The 12,444-nt window shown below is 38.1% G+C and overlaps 2 protein-coding genes across 2 annotated transcripts; both read right to left on the bottom strand.

Annotated features, from left to right (window-relative positions):
* Positions 1–156: 156 nt before the first annotated feature.
* Positions 157–3,760, bottom strand: LOC131165745 (actin). The gene is made up of 5 exons (XM_058123770.1): positions 3,456–3,760; positions 1,995–2,064; positions 1,475–1,868; positions 502–1,115; positions 157–423 (listed from the first exon to the last, which is right to left on the bottom strand). Exons 2-5 carry the CDS (start codon positions 2,052–2,054, stop codon positions 358–360), a joined length of 1,134 nt encoding a protein of 377 aa, XP_057979753.1. The 5' UTR covers positions 2,055–2,064; positions 3,456–3,760; the 3' UTR covers positions 157–357.
* Positions 3,761–5,038: 1,278 nt separating this feature from the next.
* LOC131165744 (very-long-chain enoyl-CoA reductase) lies at positions 5,039–9,701 on the bottom strand. Its single transcript, XM_058123769.1, has 4 exons — positions 9,428–9,701; positions 8,914–8,953; positions 6,263–7,017; positions 5,039–5,566 (listed from the first exon to the last, which is right to left on the bottom strand). Exons 1-4 carry the CDS (start codon positions 9,494–9,496, stop codon positions 5,498–5,500), a joined length of 933 nt encoding a protein of 310 aa, XP_057979752.1. The 5' UTR covers positions 9,497–9,701; the 3' UTR covers positions 5,039–5,497.
* Positions 9,702–12,444: the final 2,743 nt, after the last annotated feature.

The raw sequence follows: 12,444 nt of genomic DNA, 5'->3' as shown, positions 1-12,444 counted from the left end.
CGAAAGAAAAAATTTCATTTCCCCTCTCCCGAAAATTAACCTCCTTTAATACGTACACAATCAAACATAAGAGCGTAGCCAAACTGTGTACGCTGCACAAGGTCCTGCATGGCGGCAAAACTTAAAAAAATAAAATAACAGCGAAAAAAGGAAATCTTGGCAAATCAACTTCTCTCGTCTTTCTTAGAGATTAACACTCCAATACGGATTAGCATACAGGGAAGAACAATTCAAACACAAAGGAGGGGGGTGGGGGAAAAAAAGAAAAAAGTAACCAAAGCTTCTGGCTGCATTCTCTCCCAGAAATAAAATATGACGGCATTCCTTACATCTAGTATCCCTCCGTTCAAATAAAAATTAAAAGCATTTCCTATGCACGATAGATGGCCCAGACTCATCGTACTCCGCCTTTGCAATCCACATCTGCACAATTGAAATTCAAAATATATCAAACACGTGAATCTCCATCTTGAAAACAAAACTTCTGCTAAGAAAACAAACCTGCTGGAAGGTGCTGAGGGATGCCAAGATTGAGCCTCCAATCCAAACACTGTACTTCCTCTCGGGTGGTGCCACCACCTTGATCTTCATGCTGCTCGGGGCCAGCGCAGTGATTTCTTTGCTCATTCTGTCAGCAATCCTGGGGAACATGGTTGAACCACCACTGAGCACAATGTTTCCATAAAGGTCTTTCCTGATATCAACATCACACTTCATAATGGAGTTATACGTTGTCTCATGGATGCCCGAGGCCTCCATTCCAATCATTGATGGCTGGAAAAGAACCTCTGGGCATCGGAAGCGCTCAGCTCCAATGGTGATCACCTGCCCATCAGGCAACTCGTAACTCTTCTCAACAGCAGAGCTAGTCTTCGAGGTCTCCAGTTCCTGCTCATAGTCTAGGGCAATGTAAGCTAGCTTTTCCTTCATGTCCCTTACTATTTCACGCTCAGCTGTGGTGGTGAATGAGTACCCACGCTCAGTGAGGATCTTCATTAAGTGATCCGTGAGGTCACGGCCAGCAAGGTCAAGACGAAGGATGGCATGTGGGAGAGCATACCCCTCATATATGGGCACTGTATGACTAACACCATCACCAGAGTCTAGCACAATACCTGCAATTCACAATGTAAAGAAATAAAATCATCTCCATGTCTTCCTTAACCATCCATCCAGCCCCAATCAGAAACATTTAAAACCATCCGCCAAAGGGAATAAAAAAAAAAAAAAACATGGAAAGAGAAAATTTGGTAAGGTTTAAAATATGGTTTAAGCATATGTGACTGTTAAAACAAAAGCATCCCATAAGGTGTGTTTCCTACTCAGGTGGGACATTTCACAAAGTAATACATGTAGCATGGTTTCACAGATGCAAATTCTGGTTACTTGATGTTATAATAATAACTTTTAGTGCTCAACTTTAAAAAAAAAAAAAAAACTCTTGTCAAGTGGATCAATTGATTAGACAACTTACCAGTTGTACGACCACTGGCATACAGAGAAAGAACAGCTTGGATGGCAACATACATAGCAGGAGTGTTAAAGGTCTCAAACATGATTTGGGTCATCTTCTCACGATTAGCCTTAGGGTTAAGAGGTGCTTCAGTTAGGAGAACAGGATGCTCTTCCGGAGCAACACGAAGCTCATTGTAGAAGGTGTGATGCCATATCTTCTCCATATCATCCCAATTGCTCACGATACCATGCTCGATAGGGTACTTCAGAGTCAATATACCACGCTTTGATTGAGCCTCATCTCCAACATATGCATCTTTCTGGCCCATGCCAACCATCACACCAGTGTGACGAGGGCGGCCAACAATGCTAGGGAAAACAGCCCGTGGTGCATCATCTCCAGCAAATCCAGCCTGAAGAAAACATTGTGAAATTCATTACATCAGACTCACCGAACAATAGGGGAAATGGTACTAGTACTGAGCATGACTTGAGGCAGTCAACATCAGCATTATTCAACAGAAAAACTCATTTATTACCTTAACCATTCCTGTCCCATTATCGCAAACGAGTGGCTGAATGTCCTCTGCATCTGCCATCTTTTACTGCCTGTATAGAAATCAAACTTTAGTCAAAACAATGTGCACATTGCTGATACTTATTATTAAAAACAAAAATCAAACTAGCATTATGACAATCACAATCCTCCAAAAGTTAGCTGACAGTATAAAAACACTTAATTTCAAAGGATGGTAAATTCAATTAAAAAGAAAACTACGGGCTCCCTGATTTCATACAGTAATACAACATGATGAAAGCTAGTGTATCATACTACAGTAAAAAAATGACAGGCTTCCACTCAAAATAAGGACCAAAACTTTTCAATCCGCAAAGATATTAAGAACACGAGAGAGTAGAGAGCAAAAAATCAATCACCCAAAAACACTTTAATATGAGGCATCATGCTTTACGTTGCATATATAGTCCAACCTTCCCCAGACCCTGCATGCGTGGGAGCTATGCACCGAGCTGTCCTTTTTTTTTTTTTATAAGGACTCCACCCCTTCTAGAAAACCTAATTACATTGATTGTATTCAAACTGCAACAGAACCTAGACATATACTGGAGGTTATCCTCAATTTAAGCTTGGGCTCTCATTGAAATAAAAAAAGCCTCCGCATAAAGATTAATCTGTACCAAAGAAACTTAAAAATAAAAGAGATAAAAAATCATATATCATATAAAATGCATCCAAATCCAACCAAGTACAAGTCGAAGTAAACAAATTAAAAATTAAGGATATATAATTGGGAATCATGAATCATATTTCACTTGGAAATCACATATCAGTCTGCCATTTCATCTAAAGATAAATTGCAGGAAAAAAGAGAGAGAGAGAGAGAGAGAGAGAGAGATCGAGATCTTAGACTCAGGTTAAATGGGATATTGCCGCCCCTAAAAGTACTTTAAGGCAAAAAAAGAACCATTTTTCTTTTAAGGCTAAATTATCTGCATGGGTGTGTCTCCCATAGTAAATAGCAGGGAAAATGCATCACAGCTCTTCATTTAGAACTGCGAAACCTAAAATGAATCTGTCTCCGGAAATGAACTATCCCAAGAAATAATTTCCGCCAAAACAAACAGAACCTGCGGCAGCGCATTTAGATCCTCTTATCGCCTTCGAATTGAAAGAAAACGACAGATTCTGGTTAAATTGTACGCCAGCCCAACAATCCTAATACGACTCTCGTCAAAACCCAAACAAAAATAGGAAGCATCTTGGTGTAAAGCTCAGCTACACAATCAAACAATCGAAATCAGATCCATTCAAATCATACAACATAAATTAGAAAACACATCCAAGAACATGAAAATTTCCAGCCCGAGTCTCAACCCAAAAAGAAGGGGAAAAAATAAAATTCGGGCAACAAATCAATAACAATCCGTCACTCCCAAACAGATCGACGATCGAAGAAACAACTGAGACGAGAAAATATTACCTTGAAAAAACCCTAGAGAAGGAGAGACAGAAGCGATCTCCGATGGCCCGAGCTGCGCTAGAGAGAGAATGGAGGAAAACGAGAGAGTCGCGATGCCACACGCAGAGATGGAGGGGAAGGCAGACAGGAAGTGCGTAGAGTCATTTTATGAGGTACAGAGGGCGATCTGGAGCGTCCGATTGTACAGTCTGGAATGCGGACTGAGTGACAGCTCATCGTATGATCTGGGGCCATCATTTGTCAACTGGGTCCGCTTTTCCAGTCACACCGTGTGGACTCTTTTAGCCATGCAATTTGTTTCCTTATTCTCTCTCTCTCTCTCTCTCAATCCTAAGGCAGCGTTTGTTGGCTTCCAATCCTAAACATGCTTTCCTCACCTTTCAGTACCATTTTTATTATTTTAATTTCTTTTTCTTGATCTTTCTTCTTCTTTGGTTAAATATATGCATATGGACAATAATTAAAGTTTCAAAATATAAATTTAATTAATGTCCTGATGAAAAAAATAAATAAATAGGAGTGTGAAAACTATCTTCGTGGCTTGGAAATTCGGTTAATATATGTAAATGTAATAAGTTGTCAACAAAATTTAATTGCACAGAAAATAAAATTAAAAGCCCGCTTTTATTTTATTCCTTCATGATATAAAATTGAAGAATGCCTGTCATGTGATTTGATATTTTAATTTTTTTTTTGTGTATAATAATATTACATAGAAATTGAATAAAATGACAATAATAACTTTAATTATTTTTCTTCGGCCCATCATTTGCTCTGATGAGTTAATGGGTTGGACTGTTGGCCCCATTCTGTTCTGTTATGTTTAATTAAACAGGCAAGCTGTGTGTGCTCCCTCATCTCATCTGTCAGATTTCTTGATTGTTTACCTGTCACTGCACCCACAGATTTTCTCTCCCCTGTTTGAAGAGAGGGGAAGGCAAAACCATTTCTCCCCCCACGTTTCTCCTTTACCTTTTCGAGTTTCCAAAATGACACATACCTTCCTGAACTTTATCAAAAATACAAACCTCCCCTTCAAATTTGCCAAATCGAGTTTGTCTTTTTAACAAACAGAGAGATGAGAGAGATGAGTTTCTTTCGCCCACCTTTTTTTTTTTCTCTCCTGAAAAATAATAAACTGAAGTGTTGAATAGCTGGGATGTAGTGTCCTTAGTCCACATGGACTCTAAAGATCAGCAACGTTGAGAAAATGCATGGTGTCAAGAGGGGCATGGAGATCTATTTTCATTCCTTTTAATTTCATAATTTAATTTTTTAACCCAAAAAACAGTAAGGTTAAAGTTATCTTCAATGTAGAAATATTCAAGCTTTCTTTTATGTTGCCAATTTTTATTGCCAACAGGAGCATCAGCCTGATAGGGCTTGCATGATATAGATGGATGGCTGGTGCCTACCCCATGATCAAGAGAAAGCAACTCCCTCTACTATTGCAGAGCAACCCTGGAGGCAGGATATTATAAAGAGCGCCTAGAAAGCATTTTCATTTTAACAACCAAACTATACATGGTGCATATGTCCAATTTGGGAGTTTAGAGTTCATACCTTCTATTTCAATTCGTAGATTTGGGGAGAAAACGAGTAATATAAAATTTTTATTAAATTTCATTCAAACCAACATGAACTCAAATCTAAAACTCAAAAACCCTGTCCCCAAACACAGCCTCAGATTCGGGGAGGAAAAAGACATGACAACTCAACATACTAAAGGTAGACCAAATTCCAGAAATGCATCTGACGCTGAACATGCTAAAGATAGACCACATTCCAGAAAGGCATCTGACAAAGGAGAGTGCTCTCATTTCAAGCAACCCGGTATCAGCATCCAATATAACACTATTACGAGTAAATAACTTTTCCAATTGGAGTCCCAAAATGGATTACAAAGTCTAAATGAAGACTACAAGAACTCTTCTCAACACTAGTCCGATGAAATTAACCTCTTTGACACCTTGAAACCATGCTGTTGAATCCCCCACCAGCAGAGCAAGTGGCTGATTCCAGTGAAGGCTTGGAAATGACTTCTACAGGAACGGGGGCAGTATGATCCATCGCCTTGGGTATTTAGGTCTTCCATCTTTCCCATCAAATATCTGCAAATTACAAAGGCCATACGCACATGAAATGGAGAAGTCAAAAAAAAAAAAACCCAAGTCTTTCATTTTATCGACTTCACATTCATGTTAATATACAAATATAGGTGATAAATCTGATCAGATGATTCTGGGCCTCGAGTTACTCAGGTCAAACGCAGCTTAAAACTTGGCCAACCCCGTACAAAGATTTTGCACAGGCATCAATGCTACAAAGACTTGTAATGTTTCTCCCCATATCATACCATGTGCTGTAAGTCTTAAAATTAACAAATAAATTTCAATTTTAAATTCAATATGACGAGCATGATCAATTTCTGCTTCAACAGTTTACCTATTGGTTAGTGTGCCCATGCACAATCCAATGATATCCAACCCAAAATCAAATGATATGGTTGTGTAGCATTATTAATAATCCATAACAATCAAAACAAAGAAATCCAATGCAAGTTCAAATCAGATCCTTTAGTACCCAATGCAGATCACTTGAAGATCACCCCCGGTATCAATTGGCAGACCTATTTGTAGTTGAAGGGTGAGAGGTCACCATAAAGAAGAGGCCTGACTTTGTAAATGTGAAAAATGCATGAACTTTTATATGTATGTGAGAAAGAATTCACGATTTTTCTTCACTACTTAGCCAATAAAAAAGTGACCAGGAAGTTACATCTCCATCAAAAACAGAAAGAAAAGTACCTTCTTCAAACGCCGGTGCTTTGCAAGGGCCCAGTTAGTCATGATAAGAACAGCAACCACAAGGAAGACATAGCCAGCAACTGTTTGAGTTGCAATGTTGAAGCCCAACCACTGATAAATCTCTGTTGTGTAATTCGCACATGTCACAATATTGAACAAAAACCCATGTGGGATTTGGTACCCTCCACCCCCATCAGGACTACGAAGATTCCTCAGCAATACATGGCAATAGAAATTTGCAACTTGCCAAACCAACCCAAACTCAAATCCAATCTTCATTTGGAGATCACTGACAGGGGTATAGAGTGGATGGTTCACATTGTAAGCAATGTAAGCACCAAAGGTCCAATAATATGCACAGTTCCGGAACACATTTGAGAGGGGTGAAGTTGCATGACTAAACCGGTGAACAAAAAAGGTTTCCATAATCCTTTTGAAGTAGTGGAAACACCAATAGTACAAGGCATATGTCTGAACCGGGTGGATAGCCCGCTCCCCTTTGTATCCAAAGAACTGGTATACGGGGAAATAGTAGAAGATGGGAAAGATGATCAGAGGGCCCAAATACTCCCAGAAGAAAAGTGTACTATAATAAACTTGGGGGCCCAGGTCCTTGAACACTACTTTTAGGTTGCCTGAGTTTCCATCGCAATAATCTTCGACATTTTTCTTGTAGTTGAGGACAGTAGGCCTCTCCTTTGATCCCGGTGGTAGGGGGAGGGTCAGCCGCTGTCTGGAAGGATAATATTTCTTGGCTGTCATGCATGACACGTAAATCAAGTTATTGAAGAATAAAATGAATTTTCAAAACTACAAAAATGTGAAAAGAAGCTCAAAAATTCAAATATTTCTCCATCTTTTTACTTGGTAAAACAAAAAGTAGACTATTAATCTAATATTAAGTTATTAGAAATCATCAATGCCATTTAAATCCATATGCTACTCCTTCCAGCCTCACAACCTACATAATGCAGCACAAGTATTAAAGACACTAATCATTCCATTAGCAAAGAATCAGTACTGAACAATCGGCAGCAATTTGACACATCTGAGGGATAAACAGTTTCAACTTTCAACCCATCAAGTGTTTTTCCCATCCCTTAGAAATGTAGTTTAAGTTTGAAGCCAACAATGGAAGTCTATGGGGGCATTTGATAAAATTAAGCATTAAGACACGTACTTCTATTGACTACTAGCTTATGTGTTCCTAGTTATCATTATGAACTGGCTTTACCTCCTTTATTATTATTATGATTATGGTTGTTTTTGTTGTTGAGGTGTTTTTAGTATGTTGGTTTTATACCCAAATGGAAATCGTTGAGCTAATTAAAATAATTAATCTTATATTTTAGATATTAAAATTTGGATTGAGCAACTTTGCCTGTTGATGTGGTGAGGACAGGCGGGGTAATTAGTGTGGAGTGTGTGATGGAAAAGCATTACTCGGCTCGCCGCTTTAGCCCAAGACATCACGGATCTATGACAAATAATCTTTTTATTTAGAAATTAGAGTTTTTTTTTTTACCAAAACTAACAAAAAATATTATATTAGAATTTTCCAAATGCAAATCCAAGAAGCTAAAAATCCAAGTCCCCAAAATATAGCCTAAGTTTAATCAAATGTGTCCAAAAAGAACATATAAAAGAAAAATTAAAATGTACATAAAATCATATCTTTTATAATTATTGCAATACACTTATGTCCCAAGTTCTTGGTAGTTTATACAAGGCCCTTAATAGATTATTTTTCAAATGATTCTCTTATACTAAACCTAACCCAATGTTAGATATGCTGGAGTGGAATGAAAAATTAAATAATAAATATGTAAAATAGGTGCATTGGAAGAGTGCAATGTCCAATAGATCCTTCACACTAGCACGAACACAGTGCAAAGTCTGTTTGATCAAATATGAAGACCAATGAATGAATGTCTCCAAATGCAAATTTACAAACAACAAACGGTGAAAAGACATTACATCCAAATTAGACTTAACCCTCTGATCTAGATCATCAATTTCAATTGACTAATTAAACCTGAACCATAGTCATTGACCGAACTTCAGTAAGTAGCCTATGAGAAAAATATGGAAGATCAGGGAACAAAGAAAGGGAGCAATGTGTGTAATTTAACTACTCAGTAGGCCAGGCTTTTCTTTTTTACCCTTTCCTCTTTCTTGTATAAACCTTGGCAGGTCTTGCGGGACATGCTATTACAGGTTTCACTTACAATATATCATACTAGTATATGGACTTGTAAAAGATATAAGGATCACGGTGTATTTTGTTTAAAACAGAGAAGGTCGACTAATTTTTGGGCTTTACCAACTCAGTCATCAGAGTTCAAAAGGAACCTATAGTTTCATTCTCAATTAAGCTATAAACTAGTTAACAACATGTGCAGTGCGTCATATTTGTGTGTCCTCATGTAAGACAAGCGGCATCCAAATACCAGTGCAAACGATGGTCACTTGGTCTCTATAATTAGGTTTTCAGTCACAAATTGCCATGGATCCTGTAATTTTGACCATCAGGCAAGAATACAAGCATAATGACAAGACGCCACCTCTACAAGATTAATAATTTGAAAATATCAAATTATGATAATATTAACTCCCCAGAAGCTAATAATCGAAAATAATCCAACACTTACTTCGCCTATAAATTGCCTCCTGCAGATCAGTCACCGTTGCCTGCAAAAGATCCCCATGAAAAGTACAATCAAAATCAGAAGCTAAGAAAGAAATTAAATTGCGGGAAGGGGGGGGGGGGGGTGGTGGTGGTGGTGGGAGCCAATTGCAAAGATAAGCAACCCCTATTCCCTATCTAACTCGAGCAATCATCTAAAAGGGAAATAAGAAATGATAATACCAAAGCTAGAATTAGCACTGGCTCTGGATATGAGACACCATTTAAGAACTAAAAGTATCGCTATCTCTGTAATAGAATTATGATTCACACCCTTTTCAAGCCCCAAATCTGCTGCCCAGTTCCTCTACCATTAATCGAATTTCCGAGGGTTAAAATTCTCAATTTAGTTTCGTGGCTCTTCTTAGTCATGCTTTAATGCCAACAATCTACAAGTCTGCTAATCAAATAATTCAAAAAAAAAAAACAATATAGACAAACAAACCAACAAACAAACAGAATCAAGTCGAAGAACGTACAGAGTCATTAAGCTCAAGGCCACCCTTGATGATTTCTCTACCGCTGAGTGAAACGACGGTCACCTTCATCTCACAGAGTGATTATGAGCTTAAAATGAGAGAGACCCACTTCGAGATTCGAAGTGAAGAAGAAACCTTTTTGATATTCGAGCGATTTGTTCGAGATCCCCGCATGCAGAGGCTGAGAATCGCCACACGAGAGCGGCCGCATATAAGCACAAAATGCAAGGGGTAAAGGAAGCTTCAATTTATGTCCCTCTTAGTTTTGTTTTTATTTATGGCGTGCGGTTGGGGTAGGAGAGCTAACCAAGGCAATGATCAAGCTGAGGAGCCGTACATGTGGAGCTCATCTACGGCCCAGAGATTGCCACGTCGGAGACAGATGGAGGGGCCTCTTCTGACGTGGCGGGATCTGAGGAGTGGGCTACAATAGTTGCGTGGTGGGCTCCTACCAAATACCAAACAGCCAATAGTCCAAGAGGAGGAGGGAGGAGGGGTGAAGGCCATAAAAGGCTTTTGGTTGTTTGGTGGGAGTTGGGCACGTAATGACCCAATGGACGTTGCGTACGCTGTCTTTGTCTTTTAATTTGTCAACTAATGGGCAAATTTATTAGGGTTGGATGGGTTCTTATTTATCTAGGTATTTGTGGGAGCCCTCCTCGCCCTTCTAGTCTTTTGTTTGTTAACAAGAGTTAATTTTTCTAATATTAACTTAATTTTTAAATATTTGAAATGAATTTTAAATAATAAATTCTCAAGAAAAAAAGTAAAGAAGTGTAGAGAGCTTATAAGAAAAGAGAATTAAAATTTTTGACATATTTGGAAGAAATACTTAGAAGGAAGATTGCTACATGTAAGCTTTGGAATCCATTAATTCACAAGAAGAAGATTGCTACATGCAAGTTTTGGAACCCATTAATCACAAGAGGTCATATTAGTACTACTTGGACCCATACAAGTGAAAGGTATGAGTGCCAATTATGTCAGTCCCATCACTTGTATTGGTCCAAATATTAATGTGACATCTTGTGATTGATGAATTTCAAATCGTACGTATATAAATAATTTTTGTAAGTATTTCTCCATATTTGTCATTTTATCCACATTATAATTTATTTCTTGCACATGTATATACATACAAATTACAAATGCAGTTCATAAAATGTGTTGACCTCATAGGTCACACCCGATTTTGATTAATGACAAATACTCATTGTATCTAATGGGTGCTTGAGGTTTTGTGCAGGAACTTAAATTAACAGATCATAATACACATGGAGAGAGTAAAGTTTGAAGACCAAATTTCTTTTGAAGACCCAATTTTTATGTTATAGTATAATTCATTCATGTAAAGGGTCTGTAATAGCAATTAGAGCTTTTTGTATGCAATAATCACACACATCACATGCATGGTCAAATATGTAAGCTCAAAATGAAAATGACCTTAGAAAGACCTTAGGGATTACCCTTCGGTCGATCGACACCGAATTTTTTCGGCGTCTTAAAAAAGGACCTGAAAGTGACCCTAGGACACTCACCATTGAACTTATATGTGTTAGACACTTAAATAGGGTGATTGAGAATTAAAACAGGACCGAAATGCACACTTTGTGCACTTTCGGTCGATCGGCCCATGCAATTCATTCTGCCCCGGTCGACCGAACTAGTTTAGTTCAAATACACCCGGTCGACCGAACCTCCTAGGAGTCAACTTTTTGACTACCTAGTTGACCGAGCATAAAATGTACTCTAACGCTTTAGTCGACCGAGGGTCCTCGGGAGATGTCCCAATGGTTTGGTCGATCGAATCACCCAGTTCAAATATCCCTGGTCGACCGAACCACGCAAGTTGGGAAAATCGCCTCTCCTGATCGAACTACCTTGAAGTTCAAAATTGGCTTGGTCGACCGAGTCATATGAACTTCGGTCGACCGAAAGTGTTCTGGTCGACCGGGTCTCTCGGGTTGCCTTGATTTTTTTACCGTGGTTAATTTTTTAAAACAGGGTTAAAATAATAAAAACATCATTAATCTTTTCTAATAATCCCAAACTTGTCTCGAACGGTTATAATTCTTGGGGTGTCTATAAATACCCCTTCATTTGGGAAAATTAGTAGAGGATTAGACATATCAATTAGGAAAAATACTCTGAAATTCCAAAATTTATAATACCCCCTTTTTGAGCCTCCAACACTTATTCTTATCAGATCTTACCACTCGAATATCTTCTGTAAGTATGATTTAAGTGTTGTTGTTCTATAAGGTTTGCTCTCATTGTTTGTTTGATTGAAACGATTTTAACGAGAGCTAAACCTAAGTTCTCTTAGGGGGCTTTGTTCATAAGTCTATCCTAAGAAGACTAGCCTAAGCTTCTGAGTATTGCATTTGTGTTGCAATATCTTAGGAAGCTTGTATTTGGTTTTTGGGTTGCAAAACGTTTTCAAAACTTACTCAAATATCTTGCGTGTTTTATGTTTGATATACTTGGAGAAGATATTTGTGTTTGTGATATTAATCTTTGTGCAATAGTTATTCACTCACATATTATTTGTTGAATACAAAGATTACACATCGTTTGCAAACCAAGCATATACATTATCTAATATTTACGTGATTGAGATATCCTGCTGATTGATATCCTTGAGGCTTGCTTGACATCTTTGTGTGACCACGATTGATTGAATATTTTGAGAAACAAAGATTGTTTGTTGACACTCTCACACACTCATTACACTGATAGCAAATATTTAAGAGTTGAAATATTAGACCACACTGAGCTTACATATTAAATCATATTGTGGTGTATGTGACTGAGCGTATCTGGGTACACATTTGCTCTACTTAAAAGCATAATCATTGTACCATTCTATTTAATTGCAAATTTGTTATATTTTCAGGCACGGGCCTGAAGATAGCCCTTTGAAATAGTCTCGGATTGGCTTAAACCCGTTTAGGAAAGTTAGGTGCACCATCCTATTAAGGTGTAGGTTGAGGTCAGCCCTACTAATTGACCTGGTT

The sequence above is a fragment of the Malania oleifera genome, chromosome 10, assembly GCF_029873635.1.
Source record: "Malania oleifera isolate guangnan ecotype guangnan chromosome 10, ASM2987363v1, whole genome shotgun sequence".
Classification (NCBI taxonomy): Eukaryota; Viridiplantae; Streptophyta; class Magnoliopsida; order Santalales; family Ximeniaceae; genus Malania; species Malania oleifera.
Note: the sequence above shows the minus strand (reverse complement) of the source record. Positions and strands in the feature narration are given on the sequence as shown.

Coding starts and splice junctions, on each gene's coding strand:
- LOC131165744 (XM_058123769.1), bottom strand. CDS start 9,496: ATGAAGGTGACCGTCGTTTCACTCAGCGGTAGAGAAATCATCAAGGGT. Junction 7,018..8,913: donor GGAGGCAATTTATAGGCGAA/GTAAGTGTTGGA, acceptor CATGCATGACAG/CCAAGAAATATTATCCTTCC. Junction 5,567..6,262: donor AGCACCGGCGTTTGAAGAAG/GTACTTTTCTTT, acceptor TGTAATTTGCAG/ATATTTGATGGGAAAGATGG.
- LOC131165745 (XM_058123770.1), bottom strand. CDS start 2,054: ATGGCAGATGCAGAGGACATTCAGCCACTCGTTTGCGATAATGGGACA. Junction 1,116..1,474: donor TGCCAGTGGTCGTACAACTG/GTAAGTTGTCTA, acceptor TGTGAATTGCAG/GTATTGTGCTAGACTCTGGT. Junction 424..501: donor CCCTCAGCACCTTCCAGCAG/GTTTGTTTTCTT, acceptor TCAATTGTGCAG/ATGTGGATTGCAAAGGCGGA.